The sequence below is a fragment of the Populus nigra genome, chromosome 3, assembly GCF_951802175.1.
Source record: "Populus nigra chromosome 3, ddPopNigr1.1, whole genome shotgun sequence".
NCBI lineage: Eukaryota > Viridiplantae > Streptophyta > Magnoliopsida > Malpighiales > Salicaceae > Populus > Populus nigra.
The window spans coordinates 7,943,952-7,971,896 of NC_084854.1; the positions used below are offsets into that span (position 1 = coordinate 7,943,952).

Below are 27,945 nucleotides of genomic sequence, written 5' to 3' on the forward strand. Positions count from 1 at the left end.
TTTTTTATATTTATCTATTCTCGACTTCAAAAAAAAAACTTTAAAATAATCAATAAAACCCTAATGCATCAAATCCATATCTAATTGAAGTAGTTATTTTCAATTCAATTGATATAATTTATATCTAATTAACATAATTTTACCTAATTGACTAAATCCTAGTATAATCACCTGAATTCTAATTCATCAAATCTCTGTTTAATTGAAGTAATATATCAACTTAATTGATGTAATTACTTTCACATTCAAGGGCATGGTACATGTTAATTTTTTTCTTAAAATATTTAATCTTTGCAAATGTTTTAAAGAAATAACTAAATTTAATAACTTGAGTTATAATTCTAAGTGGTTAATTAGCCCTGAAAAAGTTTAATCAAAACTCGTGATTTTTTTCTTAAAAAAAATGTTATTTTTAAATATTTATTAAAAACAAACTTGACCTAAATTAATTTATATCAACTCATTTAACTCGTGACCTAGGACTCGAATCAAGTTTGAAAAATATATGATAGATAACTTTTAAAACCAGTGATACAGGTCATTAGAACATAAGCATTATACAAAAAAAAAATCAAATTCTTAACAAATCAAATGTCAAATGATAAAACATAAAATATTACACAAAAGGATCTAGAAAAAACAATTAAAAGAATGAAGGTGAAAATCAAAATAAAAAAATAAATTAGAGGGAAAGAATAATTTTTTAATCAAATGGTTAAATTGAAAACAAAAATTAATATAATAAAAGGATTAAAAAAAAGAACAAGGACCAATTTATAGTCTCGACCAGGTTGAATAAGCCGGTTTTATTTTAATGAGACGATAAAAAATTAGAATGATGGTAAACATACATTTTCTTTTTAAAAAATGGGCGAGTCAACTCGAGTTAAACAACAAACCTATAGCCCAGGTAATAAATTTGGATAACCCAACAAATCACTTATTTAAAAACCGACCTGACAATTTGACACGTGACCCAGGTGATCCAAGGTCGAGGCCTAGCCTGGGCTGGTATCCAACAAAAATAGGGGGATGATTGATCTGGTATAATCCAGTAAAAAAAGGGTTGACCCGCGACCCAATTAGCTCTTGAGAAACCTATTTAAAATCATTTAACCTTTTTTATTTTATTTTTTTCAAAATGTTGTCATTTTTATATGTTTATAAAATAAAAAATGGGTTGACTTGGGTTATTCAACTTGACACAAGTCAACCCATTTGACCCGTGACTTACCTTGGGTCGTAGCTTGGGTCGGGTTTGAAAGTTATGTTATATATAACTTTTAAAACTTGTGACACGGGTCATTATACCGGAAGTACCATACATGAGAAAACCTAGACGTCCAATTCTCAACAAATCAAATGTCGAATGATAAAATTAAAAAAGAAAAACTCACACGAAAAAATTTAAAATAAAAAAATAGCAATTAAAATAATACGATTGAAAATCAAAACAAAAAACAAATTAGAGAGCAAGAACAATTCTTTGATTAAAGGGTTAAATTAAAAACAAAAAAAAACAAAAAATGACAAAAAAAAAATCAAAAGTATTAGAACCAAATAAAAAAAAATAAAACACAACAAACTAGGATTGAATGAAGAAATTAAAAACCATAAAAACCTTAACAAAAAAGCAAAGGAAAAAACTGAAATTAAAAGAAGAATGACAAAATTGAAAAGACAAATTAGAATTGAGGATTAAATTGAAAATAAACAAAAACTTCACAAAAGGATCAAGAAAAAAAAAGAGAAATCAAAACAATAAAGACTGAATCGAAAACGATAATATATGTCAAAGTGGAATTGAAAAACTAAATTCAAAACAAATAAAACTTTTATAAAAAGATCAAAAATAAAAGTTAAAAAAATAAGGACTGAAATTAAAATAGTAAACAAAAAGAGGACAAGCCTGTATCTTTTGGAGAGGGGAGAGAGAGAAAAAGAGAAGGCCAACAAGCAACAACACACGTTGCACCTAGTAGAAAGGACGTAACAATTCATCCAACAACAAGATAGAAGGGCTTGTTCGAACAACCTTGTATAATTATTAAATGATGAATAAGTCATGTAAAAAGATCAAAATACCCCTAAAACAAAGGCTTATGAATTTTTTTGAAAATATCAAAAGCATCATTACACTATATCGATGGATAGAAAAATGTGTCTGTGGCTACAAAAAGTTTATCTTTGTAATGTGTCGACTACAAAAAAAATTGCCTTTGTTTTAGAAATTTTTTATTTTCAATGAAAGATCGAAAAACAAAATTCATTTGTTGAAAACAAAATTGAAATTTTTCAACAAAAAAAGAAGAATAAATACATCAAGAATAAATTATTTTTCATAATAATCAAAACCATAATTTGTAATAGTCATCTTAATATTCTTATATTTGTGATAATCTAATTATAATATATTAACTTTATTTTATTAAAATTAAAAGTTATCATAAATAATTTATATTGCTAATTTAAAAAAATATTTATATTAGATTTATTATAAAAATTAAATTTATGAAACTAACTACATATGAAAATATAAAAAATATTCTTTATTAAATTCATGACACTAACTAAATATATTAAAAAAAACATTTTTTCTACATTTATAACAGTAAATAAATATAAAAATAAAAATAAAATATTTTTAGACGCTCAAAAGTGTTTCTCTATAAAAAAAAAATATTACTCCTGTTTTTTTTCATTTGAAAAGAAAACTGTGAAAAATTTTTATTGAAAAACTATATTAAAAAAAACCTTTAAATTGTGTTTTTCAAACTCAATATTTCTAATCTTTTAAATAGGAAACTATTGAAATTGAATATAAAATTATAGTTTTTCTTTTCTAACTTTAGTTTTTTTTTAACATACAGTATTAGTTTAGACAGTTTTTTAAAATTATAGTTTTTCTTTTTTTTTAAAGCAGAATTCGATAAATTAAAGAGAAACCGACTAAAAAAACAAAGAAAAACAGCATCCACTTTTGAGTGCTCATATTATATTATATTAAAGTCAACGCACGTTCTTGTAGAAAGGTATCTAGTTCTCTCTTTTTTCCGTCAGTTAACCCACTACAAATTTTATCGTTTCAAGATATAAGATTCCTAAAAACCTTTTAAATAATAATAAGAATGGCATTCCCTCAATGCATAAAAATCAAATACCAAATGCAATAATAAAATACCTTTTTTATCAAGAAAGAAATTTGTGAATTGTTGTCATTAAAAAATAAAATCAAATAAAAAACAAAATGGGAAGCCATTATACTATAATTACTATTTTGCCCTTTAAATAAAATTTGATAAATTCATTTTATCCCTAGACATAAATCACTATTCATCATAATAGTATAATTACTATTTTACCCTTTCAATAAAAAATTAATGAACTTGCTAGGGGTAATAAGATTTTTTCTACATGACACATTTGTCATTATGAGATTAATTGGAAATTATTTGATCTTTTGATATTTTAAAAATACAGTGAATAAAACTATATCATCCTTAAAAGCTAATTTATTAAAAGGTTGATTGGGGGCAAATTGATCTCTTATATTGTGAAAGCATAGTGTAAAAACTATTATACTCTTAAAAGCAAAAATCTTCAACTTGTAACTAGGAGCATTTTTATATTTTCAAAATGGTTTTTTAGTAATTAACAATTTGACTTAGGAGCAATTTAGTCTTTTCATAAATATAATTATTAATTTAAAAAGAATAGTGGTTGGTACATGTGATGCACACGTCATCAAATGGGCGACGCGTAAGGTGTTATCCCACATCTAATCATCATTGGAAGCCTCTTGTTTTAATCTTCTTAGTGATGTGGTGCGTGTACACAACATCATATTAATTGGGCTTTGGTGGACTATAACAACTCCAATTTTAGGAATAATATGGCATTTCAACAAAACATTTATTAATCACATAGGTGAAAAATAATAAATTATTATTATTATTATTATTCATATCTCAAGTTATCGACTAAACTTTTATAATTCCAAAAAACTTATTTTTCAAACATAATCCGATCACCCCGGATCAAAATCACCACATCTATAACACAAGTCATATATTTTCTCCAACTCTATTTTCCTTCTCTTATATTTACAAATTAAAAGTAAACAACAACCTGACCATATAAAAATTTATTCATAAGGTAAGAAGAACTTTATAGTAAAATAAAACAATCATTCAAGATTAAAACTTAAATAATTTCCTAAGAAATATTCCAAACATAGAAAACAAATACATTAACTAATATTGATTAATTGTACAAGAAGAGTAAAATTCATAATAAGTAAGAACAAAAGAATTAATATATCTAACCATAAGATATATAATATTTACCAAATTCAGTTAAAGAAGTCTAATTCATTACATAGTTTTTCAAAAGTTAAACATAGAAGCTTTAGTCAATAGTTACATCAAAAATTTACATAAACATGCATCTAGTTATCTATAACAAAATAGATATTTTCAGCTAAAATTACTATTCTTGTCGCAAGTGAGATATACCTATAAATCAAACATATAAATCTAAATTACTTCTCAAATGAAAATTATGAATCTTAAAAATTAAAATACAATGTTTTACTTTTTCATCACATTATTTTATATCCTTAAGATGATAGTTCTAATATCAACATAATCTAAGTTCATATTACTAGCATCTAAGTTTTCAGTAAGCAAATCAAGATCTTAATGATACCGATATCAACATAAACTTGTTGATATTTTTAGCTTCTATGATCCAAAATAAAAACACAAACACCAAGTAATGTTAATATCAACATAATTCATGCTGATATCATTAACCTCTAAGTTTCCAATAGGTTAATCAAGTTTTTATTAATACCGATATTAAAATAACCTTGTCGACATCATTAACTTTCATGATCTGGTAGAAATACACAAATACCAAGTAATGATAATATCAACATAATCCATGTTGAAATCATAAACCCCCAAGTTTCTAGTAGGCTAATTAAGTTCTTGTTTATAAGTTTTCTTTATATTCCTTTCTTTTACAACATAATCAAAATAATAATAATTCAAATATGTATCTACAACTTTCATAAAACATATACAAAGTATCTTTTTTTCTCAATTCTTATTATTGAGAATGAATTGAGGAGAAATTATACATGTTTGATGTGCTGATCATGAATCTCTCGCATCATGAGATCTAACCAGAGCAATAACTCTTGTCATCAACCAAAATGTTTTATTATCACCATTTTATATCGACTCTTGAACTTATATAACATGCTACTCAATTATTTTCACATAATTATTATTATATTTTTATGTTAAATATACCAATAAAATTTATTACATCATTCCCACGTTACAAATAGATTTCAACTAACCTTTACATAGAATCTTGAAAAAAAAAATCATTCAAAACATCCTTTAAAATATAATTATTTACTACGCATATATTTTGTGTGATAATACCTAATCAATTTTAAAATTACTCATTTATTCAATGACCTTTAGGCCGAGGTTTAAATGCCAAAAAAATAGTAGATTTCTAGTTATTTTTTCTTCGAGTTTTTGCATGAATTCATAATTGTAGGATGAAAACAAACTTACATGTCCTATAAATAATCAATTTGAAGAAGACATCCCTCCCCTTCCTTGGTGCCTCTAGGTCGGCACCAACACTAAAAAAAATCGGCAATTTGTTTTTTTTTAATTGCTTCAATTCTAACTTGTCCCATCAATTAAATATGCATGTTAACATGATTCCATAGTAAATTAAACAATCCAAGTAAGAATTTATCAAATCCCTAATTTCTTCCATACACAAAAATATTCATAAATTTAAAAATAAAATATATACATTAATTGAACCAAGACAAGAGTTTCTTACCTTTTAATATCAAGACTTAACGTGAAAAGAATGGAAGAATTGCTTGATTTTCTCCCCTCCTTTCTTTTTTCCTTGATTTCCCCAAATTCTTCTCCTTCTCGTAAGTTTAATTCCTCTCAATTTGTATAAATACCCTTCCTAAAACTTTCAATTCTCCTTTTTACTTCTTAATCTACTTATTATTATATCAAATTTAGTCCTTATTTTTTTTATTATAATTTCTTTTGTTTCATGGCTTTTTTATTATATCTTTTTTTTTTTCAATTTCATCCCTCAGCTTTTTGTTGATGTAAAATTTTACTTTTGTTATTTTTTAGGAATTTCTTTCTATAGGGTTAAACTTGGACTCATAACCAGAGTCACATGTTTCAAAAGTTAACATAAATTGACTTTAAATTTTTTTTTAGATTTATTTTTAAAAAAAAAATCAATTTCATCTTTGATTTATTGGGAATCAATTTTCATGTTTTTTTTTCAATTTTTTTTCAATGAAGTTATTTCAAGTGCACTCGAAATAATGTTAGCAGGTTAATCCAAGTTGACTCGGATTTTATCTTCATTTATTTTTTTAGTTAATTTTTTTTAATTTCATCTCTAAATATTAGATTATTTAATAATTAAACTTCATAATTTTATTTAGTTTTCTTTTAATAAGATTATTCCAGTATCACGATCAGGTCGCAGTCGCAGATATAATATGCTAACCCAAATAAACTCAGGTCAAGTTTTTTTAACATTTTCTATGCTGTTAATTTTTTATTTGTTTATTTATTATCATTGTATTTTTTTTATTTAAATTAATCAAACTTATTTTTTTATGTTCTTAGAAACACAATCATTGTCTTGGCATTATTTTTTTACATTAGAAAAAGAAAGTTAAATCAACCCACGACACTGCGCAAGCCCCCTAGGATATACACACTGCTTAAAGCCTTAAACTACAGCGATTCCCGCAAGACCAGCGCAGAGGGCTTTATATAGAAAACTGAAACACTCCATCAGAAATATAAAAGGTCAACAGACACCCACTAATAGGACTCCTTTTCTCCTCTGATCATTTCCAGAAACTCATTCCTCTTATACAAAAACAGATTTCTGATCACCTGTTTCCCGCTTCCCGCCCCAAATAAAGAGGGAAGGAATGATAAATACAGATAATCGTGTAATATCACTAGTCCACATCTACATTTATGAGAATTTCTACCAGCATACAAAAGTATTGCACCAGTGCTCCATACAGATTTCTTTGAACTAGTGCTTCATCTCAAGGACTATCCTGTTAACAGCATTTGTTGGTCGTGTATTTCACCCTCACGCCACCGCAGATTAAATCGGAGTACTGCAGTTCAGATTGGCACTAAATGTAATTCTGGGGCCAGCATCAGTGACCAGTTCAATGTTACATCTATTAGTATGTACACATAGATATTAAATAAGTATGGAAACAACATGGTTACAAGATTTTATCACTGTCGCAGAGGTACATGCCCATCCCTGGAAGCCATCTTAAATCACTGGCGTATGACAGGAACAAGGCTCTCAAAATCAATAGAGCAATGCACTTGAACATGTATTCTCAACTTCGCTTTCAATTGCTGATCCACCTTCGTTTTCGAGGAGGCCGCTCTGGTTTAATCTCTGAATCTGCAGGAGTCTCAGGTTTGACAGAAGGCACTGCCTCGCTCTCCATCTTTTTTACTGAGAAGGCATCTTTCTCACTTGGCATTGGAAGCTTGAACCTCTCACTCCGCTTCTTCAACTTCTCAACCGTGTCCAAGTGCCGGTCCTCCGATGGCTTTGTATCAGTATCCTTATTCTCTGCATCAGCAACATCTTTCTCTTCACCTGTGCAATGCTTCTCAACAGTCTCGATTTTTGCCTGCTTCTCAACAGTCTCAACTTTCTTAGGGGGTTCATCAGAAAGTTTACTGCCTTGTAAAGATCCACCATTGTTATTCCTATCAGTCTCTTTAAACTTCAAGGAAGCTGATGCCTTGCTGATATTGTAATCCCTCTCTTTATGGCTTGTCCAACGCTCCAATTTTGAGCGTCCTCTCCTGGAATCTTGTTGTTCATCATCCGAGGAAGCATTTTTCTTGAGTCTTTTGGAAGAGTTCAATTGCATCAAGATCTCAGCCTCTCTGCTTCCTGGCTCACGAGAGCGTTTTAAAACCTAGAAAAAGTAAAAGATGAACAGCACCAGCTCAGTTCAAGGCACTTTCTAAATTAATCAGCAAGTGGTCAACTAGTTGACAACCAAATGAGTTGCCAAGGGAAAGAGTACATGAATGAAAACTTGATTTTCAAATTAATGACCACACCCCATCTATGCTCTCGATGTAACTTCAAGAAATCTTAACAGTAAAAAAGTTTCCATAAAGAAAATCAAATCTGAATGTAGCCCACCATTGTGAACTAATTTCAAGAAATCTTAACAATCAAAATGGCTAGGCATTCCTAAGCATAACCCTAGGAATTTGCAGCACTGCCTGCCCAAGTACCTAGATCTCCACCGTACCTGTCATTGGTAGTATTAGATACTGAAGGTGAGAGACTATATAACACATATCTTAAAGTGAGCTCTGCATCATGTTGAATATCAGTTCAGATTTTATCAGACTTGCTTAAAGTGAGAAGACCTCACAAGGCTTTTATCTCCTTGAGCGGGTATGATGTACTTCAGTAACAGGAAGACTATACCTTTTTTTTTTGCATGGTTCTGTGGCATGGAGGGTGGAGTCATTCGGATCCACCTGAAGGGTTTAGGAAATGAAAGGATGAGAAAATGTTGTGGATGTGCGGTATCTATGGGGTAGTTTGGCAGTTGGAGATAAAGCAGATTAGAGAATTGGTAGCTATTCAGCAGCTGTTGTGCATTTTTAATTTCAGGGCTTTTCTGTTTGGATATCTCCCAGTTGCTTTCTGCTAGCTTAGTTTTGTCATTAGGAGGATGCATCCTTGTATTTATGTTCTGTTTTACCTTCCACTAATACAGTTTTCTTCTATCAAAGACAGTTTTATATGTTACTTCATTTATCAATTATCTGCCTTGAGGAGGGTATTCCTTAAGTTCTATTTTCTAGAGCTAAGCATGGAACTTACCGTTTCATCACTGTGACCATTCAGGTTGTCTTGGTTTCTTTTGGAAGGGCCCCAAGTGCCATGATCTCCACCATCAGATTCTTTATTCTTCCTTGGGTTTTCTTTATGCTTCTTCTCATGCACCCTTTGGCTAACAGAAGTATCTCCAGTGCGATCAACACGAGAGCTTGACCTTTCCTGCCTGGATCTTCTCTCTTCATTACTAAACTGATTTCCTCGTGCATAAACATCATCACGTCCCCTATGATGTGAAAGACTTTCATCCTCCATTCGGTCCCTTCTCTTCTGGTGTTCACTGATTCGAACTGTATCTTTAAGTTGGTACTCTTTATCAGAAACTTTATATTCATCTTTCCCCCAAGCATGGCCAGCCCATGCTTTGTCATCCACAACACGCCCACTCCTTGCAGATGCTCGTCCTTCTTCTCTCTCTCGTTTTGGTAAATTTTCTTCACTGGATTGTTTTACCCTATATAACTCCTCCCTCTCCCTCTCCCTCTCCCTCTCCCTCTGCCTCTCACCCCTCTCTCTTTGGAGCCAGACCTCGTCTTTATGCTTAACAGAGTGATAACCATCAAGATTGTCTCTAATCCTTTGCTGATCATCTCTTTCGTGCCTTCGTCGACTGGTATTTTCTCTGTGGCCATGCAGTATCTCCTCCTTATCAGCATATTCTCTTTTCACATATTCTTCATCTTTCCTCCTTTTGCTATGGTAGTCATCTACCATTTCAAACCTACTCTTCAAATTGTCATCTCTTTCCCTGTGCCGTGAACTGCCATCCTTATCATGATGGATCCTGTAGCTGCCATTCTCTAACTGTTTCCTTGAATGAAGATGTTCACCTTTGTCACTCCTCTCAGTCTCCTGAATCTTACCCCGGTGCCTTGATCCCATTTCATCTCCGTGTTCCCTCTTCCTGTCTTCAGTTCTATGTTTTCTGCTATGTGGATCTTCATCTCTTTGTTGCCAAGAGATATCTGGATTTTCATGCTCCTTTCGCTTATCATAGCTCTCATGCTTCGTATGCAAATGATGGGGCAAGCTAGGATCCAGGTCTCTATGAGGATAAGAATCCTCCCTCCCTCTTATCACACCACGATTTCTTTCCATCTCTCTTCTCACATCACGATCCTTTCTTTGAAAATTCTGTTCATTTTCATCAAGGTGCCGTCTGATGCTCCCTGAGCGTGTAGAACGTCTATCTTGAACAACTTCCTCCTCAACACCATCTTGCCATTTCTGATAATCTTTGCTACTGCCTGATCTTGCTTTGCTATTTTCACTGCTTCTTGCAGCCTTTGAGTCTTCCTCATCATCAAGCTGTTGCAATGCAGGCTGTTCGACATGAGAACTTACCTTTTGTTTCCTTGTAGAATGGTGCACATTTCCATCCTTATCATTAGTGGTTTCTTCATTCTCAGTCATTTCATCCCTTCCCAATCTAGAGCTTCCCTCAGCTTGCAAAGGCTCAACATCATCTTTTTCCTCAGAACTCAACTCTCTTGCATCTCGAACTGTGATAGGAGATGATATCCGTGGACTGAGTTTAGCGTCCATACTTTCAGTTGATTCTTCCTCCACATCATCAAGAAATTTCTTGTCTCGTGAGTTTTGACTAGGAGTTAAATGAGGAGAACTATCACATGATCTTCCCTGCATCCGCCTGTGAAGAAGAGGAAAGAGTTAGAATTTTTTCAGTAGTTCAGGTGCAGTTTTAACAAGTGAAGACTAAATCAATATCAAAACTAAAAGAAAACTACGACTAATGAATTCTTGATCCATCAAGCATTCACTATGGCAACAGCCTATGGCCTGCTAAACACAAGATTTACAGCTTAAAATAAATTCTCTAATAAACAAAAAAAACTATCTCATCACAATTTATAACTGAATAGGTTAAAGATGAAAATATCCATGGGTCCATTAAGTACTCCAAATTCAGGGGCGGACAAATGTGAGTTTTCAGATTGACAAGTAAAACACTATAGCCAGCAGTATCACACAAGAGTGTAATTATAACTGAACATAGAAATGTGCATACCTCTAGTTTCTCTCCTAAGAAATCATTAACTCAGTTTACAGTTATCCACAACTCAGTCTACATTTAATCTATAATTCACTATTTTGATGATCTTTTAGAATCCTCTGACCATGCTTCAGTGAAGCATATGAAAGGTGGCCAAATTTCACTCTTGTGAAAATTGATATACACATAAGAACCTCCGGAGGTTGTGCATCCCTACCCACTATTTATGGCATCCTAAGTATATTCTCTAGAATCTCCTCCTGTAAGGTGCTCATCAAGATTATCATCTCTTTCAGATGCTTTCAAATGTCAAATGCCTATCAATTGATATCTGAAATACAAAAAGATTCATAAAAAGAGAGAAAATAAGCAGATGCTGGCATATTAGCTCTATCCAAATTGAATAAAGCGGCACAGGAAGTATCAAGAGTATTTGGTTTAGTTAAAGGCATTTCTATAAGAATTCTCTCATTTTGTTTTGAACACTTATTCTTCTTCTCTAAATGTTGCATAATTATTCTACAGCCCCCAAAGTATCCTCCAGTAGCCACTATCAACCATTATGCCAGCACAGCCCTAATTTTCACTTTTTTACCCCAACTCTTTCTCAACTCAATACCCATTAAACCACTCAAAAGAAAACCTAAATCTTCAACATTTAACCACCATACTTATTCTTCTCCATTTTTTTTTTCAATTTGTCAACATTTTGTCACCAAACTTCATTGTTGTCCAACCACTTGCAAAACCTTAAAACAATTTATACATTCTGCATCAATCCGAAACCCTAAATTTCCCAATTTAACAACCCTAGCCCATCACAGAACAAACAAATGCATGTTCCTCGAACCTGTCCTGCATTGCCATAATAGCGTAATTGACTATGGTAAGCCTTATTTCATACCTTTCCTCATGAGCGGTGCCAGAGTCCCTACCACGGTAGGAAGGAGGGTGACCCCTAGAACCAGTCTGGTGGTATGGAGCTGGTGCTTTGGGATGGAAGGGCAAAACATCTCCCTCAGACATGTTGTGGGCAGAATTCATGTAAGGTGTTCTCCTCCCACCCTTTCGACCATTGTAGGCCTGTGGAAAACCAACAGCATATTCATTCTCTGTCTGTTCCATGTCATCTTCAGATGCATCGCTCACTTTAAAGTCATCTTTTTGAGTATCATTGTGTGCTCCATCCTGGACACCATCTCTTGGGGGGGAATCATCTAGAGAGCCCTGGCAGACAATCTATTCATCAAAGAAACTTTTAGTTAATCTACACTGCATATGTACTGCGCAGATATCAATCAAATGAATATGGCTATATCAGTGCAATTAAAGAAAAATGTTTATTTACCTCTATGATGGCATCAGAATCACGAAGTCGAGGAGCTCGACCTTCAATGGAGGGGATGCGTTCACCATAACCAGTTTCAACTTGTATTGCTCTTCCAGTTGGCTAAAAAGCAAATAAAGTAAACCATTGAGTCCTCAAAGCAACACGGAACCAATGATAAATGTAGAGAATCTGACATCTTTAAAACATTTTTATAGAAAACCGTGTTTTTTTGGTTCATTGGGAGGCCAATGGGCCTTGGACTACACAATAAGAGTAGCCCTCCTCCGATCCCTAAATCCACACTCCATGCCATCACTCCCAAGGTTTGAATCTGAGACCTCCTAGTGAAAATCCTAAGTCTTAACAGACAGAGTGTCCCACTAGGAAAAATAGAAAACCATGTTTGAATGATTTGGACAATAAGGAAGGGCCATTCCTGGCTATGCAACAAGAACGGATATGTTTAAGTTGCAGGCAGTAGATGAATTATACAAGAGAGCCTTCTCAAAAAGACATGGATTTTTGTCTCTGATTATGAAAAAATAATGGTCAAATTTTATGCTAAACATGTAGAAGAGAATGGAAGTCAAAGCATACTATTGGTGGCCGCATACGAGCAGATCCTTTAGCCAAATCACTCTGTCCAATGTCTGACTTTCCAGCATTTGAATTGTCAGCTGGAGCATGGAAACCTGTTGCCGCTGCTAGTTCTGGTGGCAAATCAGGATCGTATTCCTAAAGTGAATTCAATAGAAAATCAGAAACTTTCCTCTTCACCAAGTAAAAACTGAAATATTCGATTTATTTTACTGTATGAATATCCATAAACCATAGCATGCATGATGCCTAAGCATACAATTACCTGCTCTGCCCGCCCACTTTCATAAACACGAATTTTGCTTTGCATTGTAGTCTCCAGTCGATATTGTTCCTGCACAATTGAAATGATCCTCTTACATATTCATATATCTAATAGATAATACAATTTAAAATACAATATTCACCAGCTGTTTGCAATAATCTTTCCAGCTCTCCTCATTCAAACCAAAGTTGAAGTAGTCCGATATGTCCACGCCAGGATATTTCCATGGCTTTTCCTCAAAGCCATCAATGTCAAAATCAAATATGGTCCTGAAAATAATATTGAGGATTGATAATCATTCATCAGGAGTCAGGTCAAACCACATAGCTCAATTGGACAATGCATGGTAGTCCCATACTAAAATGGACAGCTCACAAATTAAAGACCAAACAAAAGGATTTATGTGACATGCAAACACAAAAGTTTGGGTATCACCTAACAACTATAGTTAATTTCAACTCACTAGATAAAGACATCAGCATGACAAGGCCTGGGATTAAACAGTGTATAAGGTGAAGATTGAAGAGCAGGATGATTGTGTAGTGATTATTCCATATAGGAGTTTATGCGATTATAAACCAAACAAACAGCTTGCTGAGGTAGAAGGTCAGATGGTACAGTACATGCACAGATGGCAATCAGAAGATGTCAAGTCTCAGAGGGGTGGGGTACATATTTCCCATTTCCAAGAAGCATCTGCTTTATAAATCTATCTAATTATTGAATATGGATTGACCAAAGTACAGATTTAAAATTAATATGTTACACAGATAATGGTATTCCACACAACACATAAATGTAGGAAAAGGGCTCATATATGCAACCTTAATGGAGCCGTACTAAAAAAAAAATTGCTTTTATTCATATAATTTTTAGGAAGGGCAACGTCAACAGCCTTTTAGGCTATGGAAACAGCACCTGCATTTTGTACCATCTCAACAGGCTCTGTGTCTCCTGCAAGGTGGTGGATCTCAAGTTCAATTTCCACCATATTTGAGAAATATCATCAGGATCATAGTTGATCCAGAAGAGAGCATGCAGGAAAAACTACAGGCTGTTTTGAAATGGAGAAGCTCCCCTTGATGGCTGATCCCATCCGCCACCCATGACAGGTCTCATATGAGAACCCTAAATCTATCTCATACTTTCATTTAATTCAGGAATGCCTTAGAGCTTGCTGCATCTCACCTTATTTAATGAACTTAAGGAAATGGAAAAGATTCTAAAATCAAATCATCTAAAGTACTCTTTTACAAAGGCTTTAAGAACACATACATCTAATCCAAACCCAAGGTAGAATCTATAGCATGAGGATGATTCAAGAAAATCAATGATGGTGTAACCCTAAATATTACCAAACATGGAATCATGTAAAGATGGAAGGTTTTGATCTATTGTTGATGAACTTGTCATTTATTACTCTTGTAACATGAGATTTTGAGCCTCTCTAGCAAATAGCAAGTCAGCCAGAACACCCAATGAAACATGGTAACAGACAATGAAGCAACAGCACATATATATGCTTCTCCTACTATAATGATTAGAGAGAAAAGAGAATTTCTACACACACACACACAGAGAGGGAGAGGGAGGGAGGGAGAGAAGATGAAAGAATTGATACCCCCAAAAAGATTAAGAGCAAGAAAGTTTCTTGGCTTAGCGCTTTTCTTTTGGCCATGGGTCCATAGCATTGCATGTGTTATCCACATATGCAGGTAAGAGAGAGAAAGATGCAGACAACAAAGATGAAAGAAAAGCATGAAACCCTAAGAATATACAGCTAAGATCTTGAACACCCAGCATAGTTTAGAAATTAAATTTCAACTCAACGGAGAGACAGTGAGCATCATATTCAAATATATTTGATTAAGTCAAATTCAGATGCTTGGAGCCTCAAACACACACACACACACACATAGTGTCAACAACTTTTATAGAATGTCACAGGACCATTGACCAAAAAAACTAGCTGTGACATTGTAAAAATCCAGCTAATGATGTAAATAATTTACAAACAACTTAAATGCAAGATAATTGATAAAAACAAAATAATGTAATGAAACTCAGTGAGAGAAAAAACCAGTTGATGAATTTAAGTGAAAATTACTTGTGGGAAGGAAGCGTGAATTCCATTCCACTGCCAAAACCCCTCCCTGCACCCCAAGCAGACCCCCCAAATCCTGGATGAAAGTTCTTTTGAGGGGCACCTTTTATTCCTACTGGTCGCCAGTCACCTCTACCTCGACCAGCTATAGCACCCATGTTCATAGGAGGACGGACTTGACCTGGAGTTCCTCCGGGACCAACACTAGTAGCTGCAGGCATCGGTGCTGCACCAGGTCTTACATACTGCATTCCAACAAAAAATAAGCCATAATGTTGACAGGGAGATGAAATGAAAATAAGAGGCTAGCCCATCAAATTAAAAAGTAAAAATAAATGAAAAGCCATTGGCACCAAATTAAAAACAAAAGTAAGCCAGTGGCACCGAACAATTGCAGGTGAAGAGAACTCTACATACACAATTAACTTGCAACAATGATTCTTATTTGCACGGAGAAACTACAAGCTGGCATAAGTTAAGCATGGCTCATCAAAATTAAGCTTCCAATTTAGGAACATGCATATCAAAATTAAGGCTACTTTTCATCATGCTAGCAACAAACAACAGAATTGGCCCAAATCAAAACATGGGAAAAGGTCAACCTATTCAGCTTTAGAATATATGAAGTTCAAGCCCAAGATAGAATCTGCAACAACAAAGAAGTTATAATTTTCCCTATGACGTGTTCCCTTGGCAAGAAAATGAAAAAAAAAAATTGCACAAAGAGACAGGCAAGATGGTGAGACTCAAGGTATGGAAAGGAACTTTACAGCTGGGTGCCAAGGAGGAAGTGAGCAATAAGAGCAAAGACAGTAAGGATAGTTTCAAAAAGACCAGGCCAGAAACCACATATCAATTTGACCACTGGGGCTATTACAAGTTTTCAACCAAAAGAAAAATTATTATGAAGGTTCAATGGAAAGGCATCTCAAACATATGGATTCCAATTCCAAAAAGTAACATGTCAATGGAATTAACTAGTTGTAGATTTTGAGTTGGACAATTCAATGAATGAAGAGGAATAAATGAGTTTAGCTCAGTATAGTTCATGGCTATCTGAAGCAAATAATACCAGGAGAAAGATAAGCATATCCTATGTCATTGTAGGGTGCATCAAATAATACTACTTACTACCTCTAATATACCAGGGAAGATGTTCACTTAAATAATTTTTTTGGGGACTATCAAGACATAAATAATGGGCTGCAGGCCATTTGTTTGCAAAATTACATGCACATCTTCTTGGCCATAAGAAAATGGAGCAAATTTTACCAAGCATCTCAAGCAATTATTTACCTTCTCGGCTGTTCCTACCACAGCATTACCCCTATTATACAAATGCAATAGGTCAACCCAGATAAAGATTACAACAACCATGAACTTAATTGACACATTTGAGCATGGAGAGACATGCCTAGCTATAACAGCTCCCCATGCATCAACAACAAAGATATCTTGATCGTCATTTTCATCCTCACAATATCCACCTATTTAAACTGATGATTGCAAAGGCCAAAGATTGTTATTGTGACCCACAGAGAAAAAATGCTGACTGCAGGGCATTCTGACATGGTGGAGCAAAGGAGCCCTTCATAATCAAAGGCTAAACTTGAGCAGGGGAGGTAAAATGACAATCACGAAATCTAAGAGGAACCAATGCCAAAGTTTGTTGGCATGCCAAAAAATTCCACAGGATGTAATCTTGGTGCTAGCATCGTTGTCCATTGCATCTGTTCCCGAGCAATAATGTCATTGCAGGAGAATCCAAGGAAAAGTACTTACAATTAGAAAAGCTTTTCAAATTTTCATATTTGCATAACAACTAGGAATCTACCCAAGTGCTTACTTTATGAAAATCCCACGGCTGTTTCACCCAAGAGAAACATGTTTAACAATTGACTAAAAAATTCTCCACAAATACATGCTTCCCAGACACCAAAGCTCGTTCGAGAAATATCAACAATTGAGGTGAATGAAATTTTGCAAACCAATTAATCCTCGGTGGCTTACAGTATTTAGGAAATTTTGAACCTTGAAGCCAGATAATGTATCTAGAAGAAGCAATACGATGAAAAAAGCACATAAAATTCATGAGCATAATCAAGGAAATTTAAGAATTTTCATTCAACTTTTTCAAGTAATCATACATTTATAAGAAAAGGAACTATAAAACCCACTCATATCATATGTACAATAGTTACAAAAGCCCTGACTTGCTTTTCTTTCTTTCTTTCTTTCTTTCTTTTAAAGCTCAACATAGAACATCAACAACTACAACACTGACCTTAAACTGAGAATGAAACGGATGATGATGATACACATGATTGCTATACCCAATCTTCGGTCCGACCACTGCATTTCCTTTCCCCACCGCTTCTCCTACTTCTTTCCTCTCGCCTTCTGCCCCACCTCCTGCAGCCGCAACCCCATCCTCACCGCCACCCCAATCCTGCTCCTCTATCGCTTGATTCGGTCCATCTCCATCAGCGACAATCACAAGCGGGTCCCCATCCTCGTCATCATCACCGATCTCTCTATCAATTCCCATGGTCCCGCCAGGATGAGTGTTATCATTCAACACTATTTGCAAATCATCCTCGCTATCACTCTCCTCCTCGTCTTGCCAATCGCCACCACCGCCACTGATCTCAGCAGAAGCTTCCCTCTTTCTAGAATCATCTTCCATCAATCCAGGGATAATCGGGCCCGAATCTTCAAGAATCCCAGTATTGACCTCCTCGATATCAAAACTGACCTCTGTGTCCTCGCCAATGGATCCTTTAATAGGCGATTCTGCATCTCCCAAAACCCTAATTCGAGGAGCTGAATAAGAGGTAATTTGAATAGAGTTTCGATTGGATGGATCAGGAGGATTGCCGTGGAGGATCTCGTCATCGTCGTCTTTGACGGCGTCGTTGATATCGATCGGACGGTGGAGAGAAGAGGGTGCAGAGAGAGGTTGTGTTGGTTGCGGAGTAGAGGATGAGGATGAAGAGAATGGACGTAAGACGTCAGTGTAGAGATCTCCAAATTCGTCGTCGTCTTCCATCGTAGAGAGAGAGAGTGATAGAGAGAGTTCTTGGTTTTTCAGAGAGAAGTAAAGAGAAGAAAGCTAGCGAGACAAAGGGTTTTGAGGTTCGGGGGACGTGTTTGTTTCGTGTTTTATTTGTGAAGTAATGAGAATGGCGAGAGGCGGTTGGTTTGGGTCGTAGTTACGAGCCCCGGCAGCTTCCTTTGGTTTGGGTCAGGCACTTAATGGATCAATTAGAGTTTTGATCAAGCCGAGTTATTGGAAAAATCTTTTTTTGTATTCAACATGGTAATCTTTGTTTAAAAGTTAAAGTCGGGTTGAGTTGATAGAAGTCAACTCCTAACCCAGATTCTAAGTTAACTCCTAACCTACAACTCAAGTTTTAAATGATCAGCTGTTAATAACTATAGTTTAGATTTGGGTTTGTTTTTTGTTTTAATTTTAGACATTTACCTAACAATCAATGGTTAACTTCTTGAATTAAATTGATTTGTTTTGATAATTAAAAATCTTTATTTGGAATAATTTTAAAAATATTAAATTTATTTGGTTTTAGCTATTAAAAAGATACAATTTACTTAGTCTGCTATTGTTAAGAAAAAAATCAAGCTTATGTGAGAAAGGAAGGAATAAGAGAATTGATGAATCAGTATTTTTTATTCGATATTTTGTAGCTTGGAAGAGTCCAGTGCAATGTAGATTTGGCAATAAACCAGATTTAATGTTCAACCAATATTTATTGGGTAGGATAAATTGCTAGAACCAATACACTTGAGTTCAATTTAATTGAATCTAATATAATATTAAATCTAAAGTAATATCGGTCTGACAAATCACTTTTTTTTATCTAAGTTTGGCTACATGACGGTCTAATTGATCTTAAAAATCTAGGACTATAAAGCTCATATTAATTACATAAATTGTTTATATCAAAGGTAATAATCTCCCTACATCTATAGATGAAAAATAAGTTTCTTAAGGGTTTACCATACTTAACAATTCATTAATGATATATGATAGATATTTATCTCTCATTAATAATATATAAGGGGTATTTTACCCTCATTAATGCTATTAAAATAATAAGACTTCCCCGTTCTTCTTTTTTCTCGAAGACGACTTTAGATAAAAGTGATCATTTTCGGTTCGGTTCGGTTTTTATCAAAAAAAGTAATTAAACCTGTTTTTTTTTAAAAAACCAAAATTAGTTCAAACCGACCGGTTTTGGTTTGGTTCGATTATTTTAGAACAAAAATCGGTTCGAACTGATCTGTTTCGGTTCGGTTTGGCTTGGTTTTTTCATGTTTGGCTCATTTTTTTCTTGTTTGGCTTGTTTTTTTCTATTTGGATTCGGATCGTTTTTTTTTAGGCTTATAAAACCAAAATCAAATCGAACTGGTCAATTTTTTAAAAATTCTAATCGATTGAATCGGGTTTTTTTCACGGTTTGTTTTTTTTATTATTTTTTTCTGGTTTTTTTTAATTTAATCAGTTTTTTTATTTTTTTGCTCACCCCTAACTTCAGGGATTATATATACCCTATGAACCATCCAGGTAAGAGAGTCAAAACTTTTTCAACTTTAAATAGCTTCCATATATTTCAGATTATTGATCATACTAAAATATAAAAACAAACACACTTATTTTTAGAATTTAAGGATTTTTTAAATCATTTATTATCTGTTCCATAAAGTTATTGACTTTATCATAAGATGATTTTTAAGTACTCTTGATTAAGACTATTTTTCCATGTAGTTAGGTTTTTATCATTAATTTGGTACTTCCCGAGCTAAGGAGAGGAAAATAATGTTATTGAACACATTGATTAACCACTATTATCGAAGACTTTATAATTAGAAGGTCTTTAAATACTCTTAAATGTGATTGTTTTTGCAAGTAATTAGATTTTTACCATTATTTTGGTACTTTCCGAAATAAGGAGAAGAAAATTGTGTTCTTAAACATATTGATTAATCACTATCCAAATATTAAATACCATATTACTTGAATATTTTGGATTTTAGAAAAATATTAGTGTTTGTGGAATGTTTTTTTCAAAAAGTCATAAATACAATTAGTTAATTCTTTTTTCTATTTATAATAATTAATAACAAATAATAAAGACACTTTTAAATGAGTTAGTAATCTCCCTACCATCACATATATTCTTGTGTGGCCAACCCTCCAACAACTTATTGACCAAATAATAACAAAAAATATTTGTGAAAAAATGGCCACTTAAGGCTAATTTCTTTTTTGCTTTTAATTGTATTTTAGTCATCTTGTTGTGCATTTTAATTTTTAATTTTTAATTTTTAATTTTTATACCTAGTCAAACACCAAATTTCTCCTCACTTGACATTATAATTATGTAAATATCATTGTGAAAATACCAAAGTATCATTTGACTATAGTTTTAATTGTTTTGATTATTTAGACGTTTTACTATGCGGTTAGAATATTTTTTTTTTTTAATTTGATAATGACCAATATATTTTTTTTTAAAAATTCAATACCCCAAATTGTAGTGTTAAATTTTTGATGTGAGGGGTAGAACTGTAAAAACACTGTTCAATGAACAATGTTTACACTTTAAAGGTGAATGGCAGTGGATAGATAGAAATAAATTTGATGGTGGTCCATGCAAATACCTCAACAGGCCCAGGCCCATAAAAGACCCGAGGTCCGCTGGCTCAATACAACCGAAACGGCAGCAACACAGAACAGAGCACAACCAATTACCACCCCTCCATGTTCCTGTAATTTCTCACCTTCCAAAAAATATTTCCCGTAGAAAGAAAGAAAATCAAACCCTAAAAAAACATGATCGGAGTAGGCAAGATCAAGCAATACTCTAACGTCCTCGAAAAACCTCTCAGCAAAGGCAAACAAGAGGTAACCTTCTTGTTCGAGTTTTCGATCTCTAACCTACTCAAGCCATTGGTGTGGTTTTCATTTGTTTCGAAGTCTTGAGCATTCAATTGATTGTTAGGGATTTTTTTTTTTTGCAGGTGAGTTTGAGTGCGTTTGCATTTTTGTTTTCGGAACTTGTCCAGTATAATCAAACACAGGTTGATAACATTGCTGAATTAGAGCGAAGGTGAACATCTTGTTTTTGCAATATTTTCTTACTTCAATTCCATTATGCTCGCAAATTGCTCGATTTTATATAGTTAAGAATGTGTAATTGATTATTTTGATGAAAAAAAACAGTTATTTTAATCTCATATTAGTATATAAATTAATAAATTTTAGTGTGGTTTTTGAAGTGAAAAAAAAGAAGGAATGGTTGAAACTAGTGTAATTAGAAGTGTTTACTCTAGACACCTGTAATTTAATTTCGTAACTGTTGTACGTGGCCTTCTATTTATATATTTTTTTTATATCAAGTATTCGGGGTGTTGTCACTTGTTATAATAATCTTTGTGAGAAACGGAGCAGGCTAGAGGATGCAGGATATGCTGTGGGGGCTCGAGTTCTGGAACTTCTTTGTCATAGGGACAAGGTATTCACATTGCTAAGGGTTCTCCTTGGAACTCCTGTCACAGTTAAAAATTTGTTGGTCATGCCTATATTAATGCAATTTCTTAGCCACGTTCTCTGAAACAATCACACACATGAGAAGTAGACAAGTTCGGTTAGAAACCTTTTAGTTATTTCTTTGGCAGTAAGCAGCAGGGGCATTATATATATTAATATCATCACCCCACCCCCAATATAGTGATTATGTTATCTGGATTTTTTTAATTTTTCTTTCAGAGGCAGCAGGAATATAGGCATTATACATCTGTATCTCTGATCAGAGTTTGTGGGCATGATTGTATATGACTGGGGTTTTGAATTGGGCGTGAGTAGCATGTGATATGAATTGCAGTTTGTGGGTTAGTTGTGAATAATGAATTACTTAATCAATGTTCCTGTGCTAGAATTACTGGGAGAGGAGTCACAGTCCATTTCAGTGCATGAAAGCATGCTTAGATTGCTGAAATTAGAGTAGCTATCTGTTATTTGATCTTCCACTCCACATTTGATGTCTTTAATGGCTCTACATTTTGCTGACTGGATACTTAGAATTTCATGCTGTCCACAGAATTGATACCTTATTTTATGCTGAATGGATTTACTTACGAAATAACTTTTAACATGTTATAGCTAGATCATGACATCAATCCAGAAAATTGCTTTGTTAGCTATCTTAACATCATCAACCTTTAGTTTTTGTCTGTGAAATCTGTGACTTGCTAAACTTTGAGCTTTGCATAGATGTTTATATTCAGTCAAATGCTATAAAGGCACTGTCCATACAGTGAGTCAATGGTGTGGTGTGGTCATTCACTGTAGTTTATTTGCATTTCTCCAAGGATCTCATTTTGCATTTCCCTCCTATCTTTCTCACCCTTGTGGCAACTAGTTTGTGGTTATACAAGGGGTGTGATTTAAGTTGTCTAGAGCTCTGGCTAGCTTGCCTCAGGAGGATTCTATTGAGTAAACTTGCGTGATGTATGATTTGACAAATATGATTTGGCTTCCCTCTGGAAATAGACCAATAGGTTTGCTTCATTGAACTTTAATTTGCATTGCATTTGGTTTCTACAAGTGCTATATCAATGCTTCTTTTGATGCTACAGGGCAACAGAAGGGAAACACGATTGTTGGGTATTTTGTCTTTTGTGCACAGCACTGTGTGGAAAGTGTTATTTGGAAAGGTAAGTTTATTTGCAGTATTTGAAAGTTCAATGACTCCGTAAGTTATATTTTATGTGAAAATGGAAAGTCATACCAGGGTGTTTTCTTTATTATTTTATTTCCATTTCTAACCTGCAATTCAGCATGTTTCACCCATTTTTGTCTTCTCAAAGCATTTATTTGTGTACCCTTTTCATTTTCTTTTCTATACATATGGTTGAAATATAGGTTCATGAAAAATTCGAAGTTGGACCTTACCTTCCTGCTATCATGTTAGGTAGCTGACTCCCTTGAGAAAGGCACTGAACATGAAGATGAATACATGATCAGCGAAAAGGAGCTCCTTGTCAACAGGTAGTAATTATATCCTTGCCCTTTTTTGTTCAATAATATGACAATTGCTGTCACAAGTAGCTGGATTTGAGGCTATAAGTTATGATCTAGGTGCTGAACTGTCTTTGTGCTGTAGATTCATTTCAATTCCAAAGGACATGGGGACATTTAACTGTGGGGCATTTGTTGCTGGAATAGTAAGGGTAAGTACTAAATTTAATTCATACGACCTTTTGGTTGGCGGAATCTCTTATGAGCTTTTTTCTCCCTTTTCCCTTTGTAGGGTGTTTTGGATAGTGCAGGTTTTCCAGCTATAGTTACAGCTCATTTTGTACCTATGGAGGGCCAGCAACGACCTAGGACGACCATTTTGATAAAATTTGCTGAAGAGGTAAGGATTACTTTGTTTCCTTTCCCATTCACTTTGGCAAATGGATCAACAAAGATTGATTTTGCTTTAAATTCTGCCTATTCTATTCCAGTTCTTGCAATATTCTTTCTCATCCCCTGTCTTGAATCCTTGTCATGTTATGTGAAGTTTTGGTTTGCTGCTTTTGAATTGGACTGAAGATTGCAGATAACCTGTTACGAAACTGGATTAACATTTGCATATTACTACTCCAAGGGTATGCATTAGGTGTTCAGTAGAACTGTCCATTTTGGTCAATCAATGAAATTTAAAATAAGTACTTACATAGGGACATTGCCTTTACTGGTTGCTCCACCCTTGCATTTTTTGGTTGCCGACATCTTTGTGCCCATCTGTTTTGTCCTTGTGAAGACCACTATGGTTTATCTGAGAGCTGCATGAGCCTTGCAGGCTGAGTTGGATGATTAGATCATATCTGATTAGAGATCACCTAGCAATGCCACTCATTTTATTACATATTCTTGTCCGGATTATGTTTTCCTTGTCTTCTGAAAAGGACCCTGAAGCTTCAACTTGTTTCAGTTTTACTTTTCTGCGTTATCTTGCCAAGTCTATATTTTTTTGTGACTGCTTGTAAGATTGGCGTGTAGTTTAGCTTGTTGTTCGTGGTCTCAAAAAAATTGCTCTGTTGAGTGGAGGGTGGACCCATGCTTGCGATATTTCTCACCTCACTCTGGTCACGGCTTTTTTCTCATTTCTTTATTTCAGGTACTAAGAAGAGAAGCAAGACTAGGTTGATGTCTGTACGAATATTTCATCATGTAACCTTCAGTCTTCTGCAACAACATGGTGACGAATAGTGAACTTTTCAGCTGGTTTGTCAACAAACGAGGATTTTCACCTGGCAATCCTGTCAGCTATACTTGTGACTCTATTCAATTTCTGTCTGATTTTTGTGTATGCTCTTCAAAGCACGGAAATTTTAATGATCTTGTAAATGCAATTATTGCCACTTCAGTTGATGTGAAGTAAACGATATCCTTTTTTCACTGCACATAAGATCTTAGTCATGACTGAATAGACATTTTGTTTTTTTATTTTATAAGTGTTTTTTTTTTATAAATATATATTTTTTTATAAATTAAATTTTTTTTTGGGTGTTTTTGTATGTTAATGTTAAAAATAATTTTAAAAATAAAAAAATATTATTTTTATATATTTTTAAACAAAATGTATTTTAAAAAAATAATAATTATTATATTTTCAAACACCTTTGACTTTACTTTGGAGTACAAATTGCGTTGAACTTTGTAACAAATTTAGTTTAGGTCAACCCAAGTTAAGATGATAGATATATAACTTCGTAATAAAGGGCAAGTTAACCTAGGTTAATGGTTATATTAGGTAATAAGATCATAATAGCACGATAAAAAAAAAGATTGAGAAAACTATAAATCTAATATTTTTTTAAAAAATAATGTTAGATGATAAAATAAAAAAAAACATACCAACTTCTCAAATTTGTAACTCGAGTCATTAGACTGGAAGTACTATACATGAAAAAACTATAAAATTTAATTCCTAACAAATTAAACAAAAAATAACAATTAAAAGAAAAAAAAATAAAAGGTAAACTACAAATTTTAAATTGAAAAGTGAAATAAAAAAATAAAAATAACTCTAAGAAAACAAAAGGAATAAATATCAAATTGAAAACAATAATATACTAATTTTTAAATAATACTTATTATATATTAAAATACAAATCTGTCCTTTAGCCCACCTATAAAAAAAAACCATAGAAAAATGACAAAAAAATAACTCTGATCAAAAGGTAAAGCTTCTATGATATTTTCTTGTTTAAAAAACTATAAAAGACCCTATTACCCCCGTTAGGCCAATTTTTTTTGGTTACGAGGGGGAAAATCGTAACTTAACTATTACAATCTACAATGCCACCAGGTATACAGCCAGAATAATTGGCGCTGTGGATTTTACCGTTCCGTTTTAGTTTATTTTGTTAGCCTCATTGCCTGTTACCTCTTCTTCTTTAGATCAAGAACTACCACCGTCCTCACCTCCATGGCAGAAAAAAAAGTACCCAATTCTTGCAAGACCATTACAGAAACACAAAAGGAAAGTCAGCGAAATACCAAATAGACATGACCAATCAACAATTCAAAACAATTTGACCAGGTCTGTCGCTACCTAATACTCCCTCCTACTTAGCACATCATATATCATATGTCTAGCGTCACCATAAATTTTCCAGGAATTCAATCAGCATATGAAGTGGGGGCAAAAGATGGTAAGCCACAATTGATGCAAGAATGTCTTCAATAAATAGCAAGATAATTAAGATTGATAAAGGTTCAAGAATAACAGGACGCAACATCAGAACTTACTTGGAGCAGAATCAAGCAACTAGAATGTGTCCAGAATTGAAAGGTCTGACTGCTTCATTTGTTATCAGAGTTAAAATGCCACATTATACTGAAAAACTCCCAGGAGATATGGAAATGCGGTTGGGAGAGTCTCCATGCAAGAATCCCAGTCCCAGAGAGTGGGACACTTAGAATATCAATATATCCTCTTCCAAACATGAGCCCCTCAAAGTTACAGAACCTATCATCTCATCACTACAAAGACTGATATGGAATGGTAATACCATCACTGAACGATAAATAAGCAGAAAAGGAAACATGCAAAACAAAGAAAATCAAGAACATATGTGCAGATTAACAAAAATGATTTTATTTCATATTTTTCTTTTGGTAACAAGTATTAAGCCTGTCAATTCTCAACACCAAGACCATACAAAACACCAGCATATCTCTCAGGGGAGCCACTAAAGAAAATCTCCTTCAATTTCATAAAAGTGCTACTGGTAAGCAAACTATCAGAACCTGCTTGGTGAGAAATACCAATCCTCTCCACACCCAACTGCTCAGCCAGCTTGTTCAACCCACCGTGAAGACCATTACAAAACTTCATCAAATGCTTAATATCATAAAGCACAGGGAAATATATCTTGATCAGCTCAAAAAAATCTGCTTGTGTATCAGGCAGTTTCTTGCCAGTAAGCATCTTAAGCAAGTACCCAAAATCATACCCACTATGAAATGTAACCCAATGAACATCATCATTCAAAACAATCCCAGACGTCATTAACAACTCAGTAAACCTCGTAGCATCAGCACCAACTTCTGCATTCTTCACAAAATCAATGCCACTTTGGGATAAAAGCTCGATAGAATCATTAGCATAGACATCTTCATTGGGGTTAAAATCACAAAAATTGAATTGCCAAACACAATACTTATCAGTTCCACAGGTTGGCAAGTTCCCTTTTTCATCGGATAATGTAAGGCCCAGTTGAATTAACTTCAAAAGATCAACATTTGCCTTAAGGGTTTGATAGTTGTAATCAGAGCCAGTCTTGACACTCCCCACCGGGCGTAAAACAATGCCAGGAAACTCAGTGTCCATTGCAATGTATGGGAAATCATCAACAATATTGAGGATCAATTTGAATTCTTTTTCAAGATTATAATTCCATACGTCCCTGATAACAACCAAATCTTTGTTATGCACAACCGACATTTTAGAGTTCAAGGCCAAACAAACCCTGAAAAGAAAAAGGAAACAAGAACCCGATTCAATATATGAAACAAGAAAAGAAACCCATTATTTACAAAAAAGAAATTAAATACAACAAAACCCAATTCAATAAATAATGAAACAAAGAAACGAAACCCACAAGTTAAGAACCCTAAACTTGAAGAAAGAGATGTTACCTTGAGAGATGAAAGACGATGTTCTTGGAGAGGGAAAACAGAGGGTTTTGTCAATGAGTTATAGGGTTCTATTTTTTTTATTTTTTATTTTAATGCTGAAGGCTCTTCCTTTTGCTTGGCTGCTTACATGCTGGGTGGCAGCATGCTCCAAGCGCTGCGATATGGATCAGAGAGACATGGAAAGAGACTTGAGACTGCGAGAGTTGTTACTCGTCTGTGTATATATATAGGCAGGATTTTTCTTTCTTTTCTTTTTCTATTTTTTTTAAGAAAAAACAAATATTCGGATTAAGCTATTTCTACATTTTTTTCTTAACTATGGGCTAAATGTTATTTTTTCATATAAGAGATATTTTAAATAAAAATAAAAATATATATTTTGTAATATTCATTACAAGTAGTATGACTTTATTATTTCTAAATTGAA

The 27,945-nt window shown here is 33.7% G+C and overlaps 3 protein-coding genes across 3 annotated transcripts; 1 reads left to right on the plus strand and 2 right to left on the minus strand.

Moving 5' to 3' along the window:
* Window positions 1–6,931: 6,931 nt before the first annotated feature.
* On the minus strand, window positions 6,932–18,484 carry LOC133690155 (FIP1[V]-like protein). The gene is made up of 9 exons (XM_062110371.1): window positions 17,586–18,484; window positions 15,305–15,546; window positions 13,340–13,466; window positions 13,198–13,266; window positions 12,933–13,070; window positions 12,354–12,455; window positions 11,910–12,244; window positions 8,977–10,642; window positions 6,932–8,047 (listed from the first exon to the last, which is right to left on the minus strand). Exons 1-9 carry the CDS (start codon window positions 18,348–18,350, stop codon window positions 7,463–7,465), a joined length of 4,029 nt encoding a protein of 1,342 aa, XP_061966355.1. The 5' UTR covers window positions 18,351–18,484; the 3' UTR covers window positions 6,932–7,462.
* A 2,556-nt stretch (window positions 18,485–21,040) lies between these two features.
* Window positions 21,041–24,780, plus strand: LOC133688502 (uncharacterized). Its single transcript, XM_062107997.1, has 8 exons — window positions 21,041–21,227; window positions 21,344–21,432; window positions 21,774–21,837; window positions 22,961–23,038; window positions 23,296–23,372; window positions 23,488–23,554; window positions 23,635–23,742; window positions 24,490–24,780. Exons 1-8 carry the CDS (start codon window positions 21,156–21,158, stop codon window positions 24,517–24,519), a joined length of 585 nt encoding a protein of 194 aa, XP_061963981.1. The 5' UTR covers window positions 21,041–21,155; the 3' UTR covers window positions 24,520–24,780.
* Window positions 24,781–26,453: 1,673 nt separating this feature from the next.
* On the minus strand, window positions 26,454–27,720 carry LOC133688970 (probable CCR4-associated factor 1 homolog 7). Its single transcript, XM_062108646.1, has 2 exons — window positions 27,519–27,720; window positions 26,454–27,349 (listed from the first exon to the last, which is right to left on the minus strand). The coding sequence occupies exon 2, from the start codon at window positions 27,322–27,324 to the stop codon at window positions 26,515–26,517; it is 810 nt and encodes a 269-aa protein (XP_061964630.1). The 5' UTR covers window positions 27,325–27,349; window positions 27,519–27,720; the 3' UTR covers window positions 26,454–26,514.
* Between the last annotated feature and the right edge of the window lie 225 nt (window positions 27,721–27,945).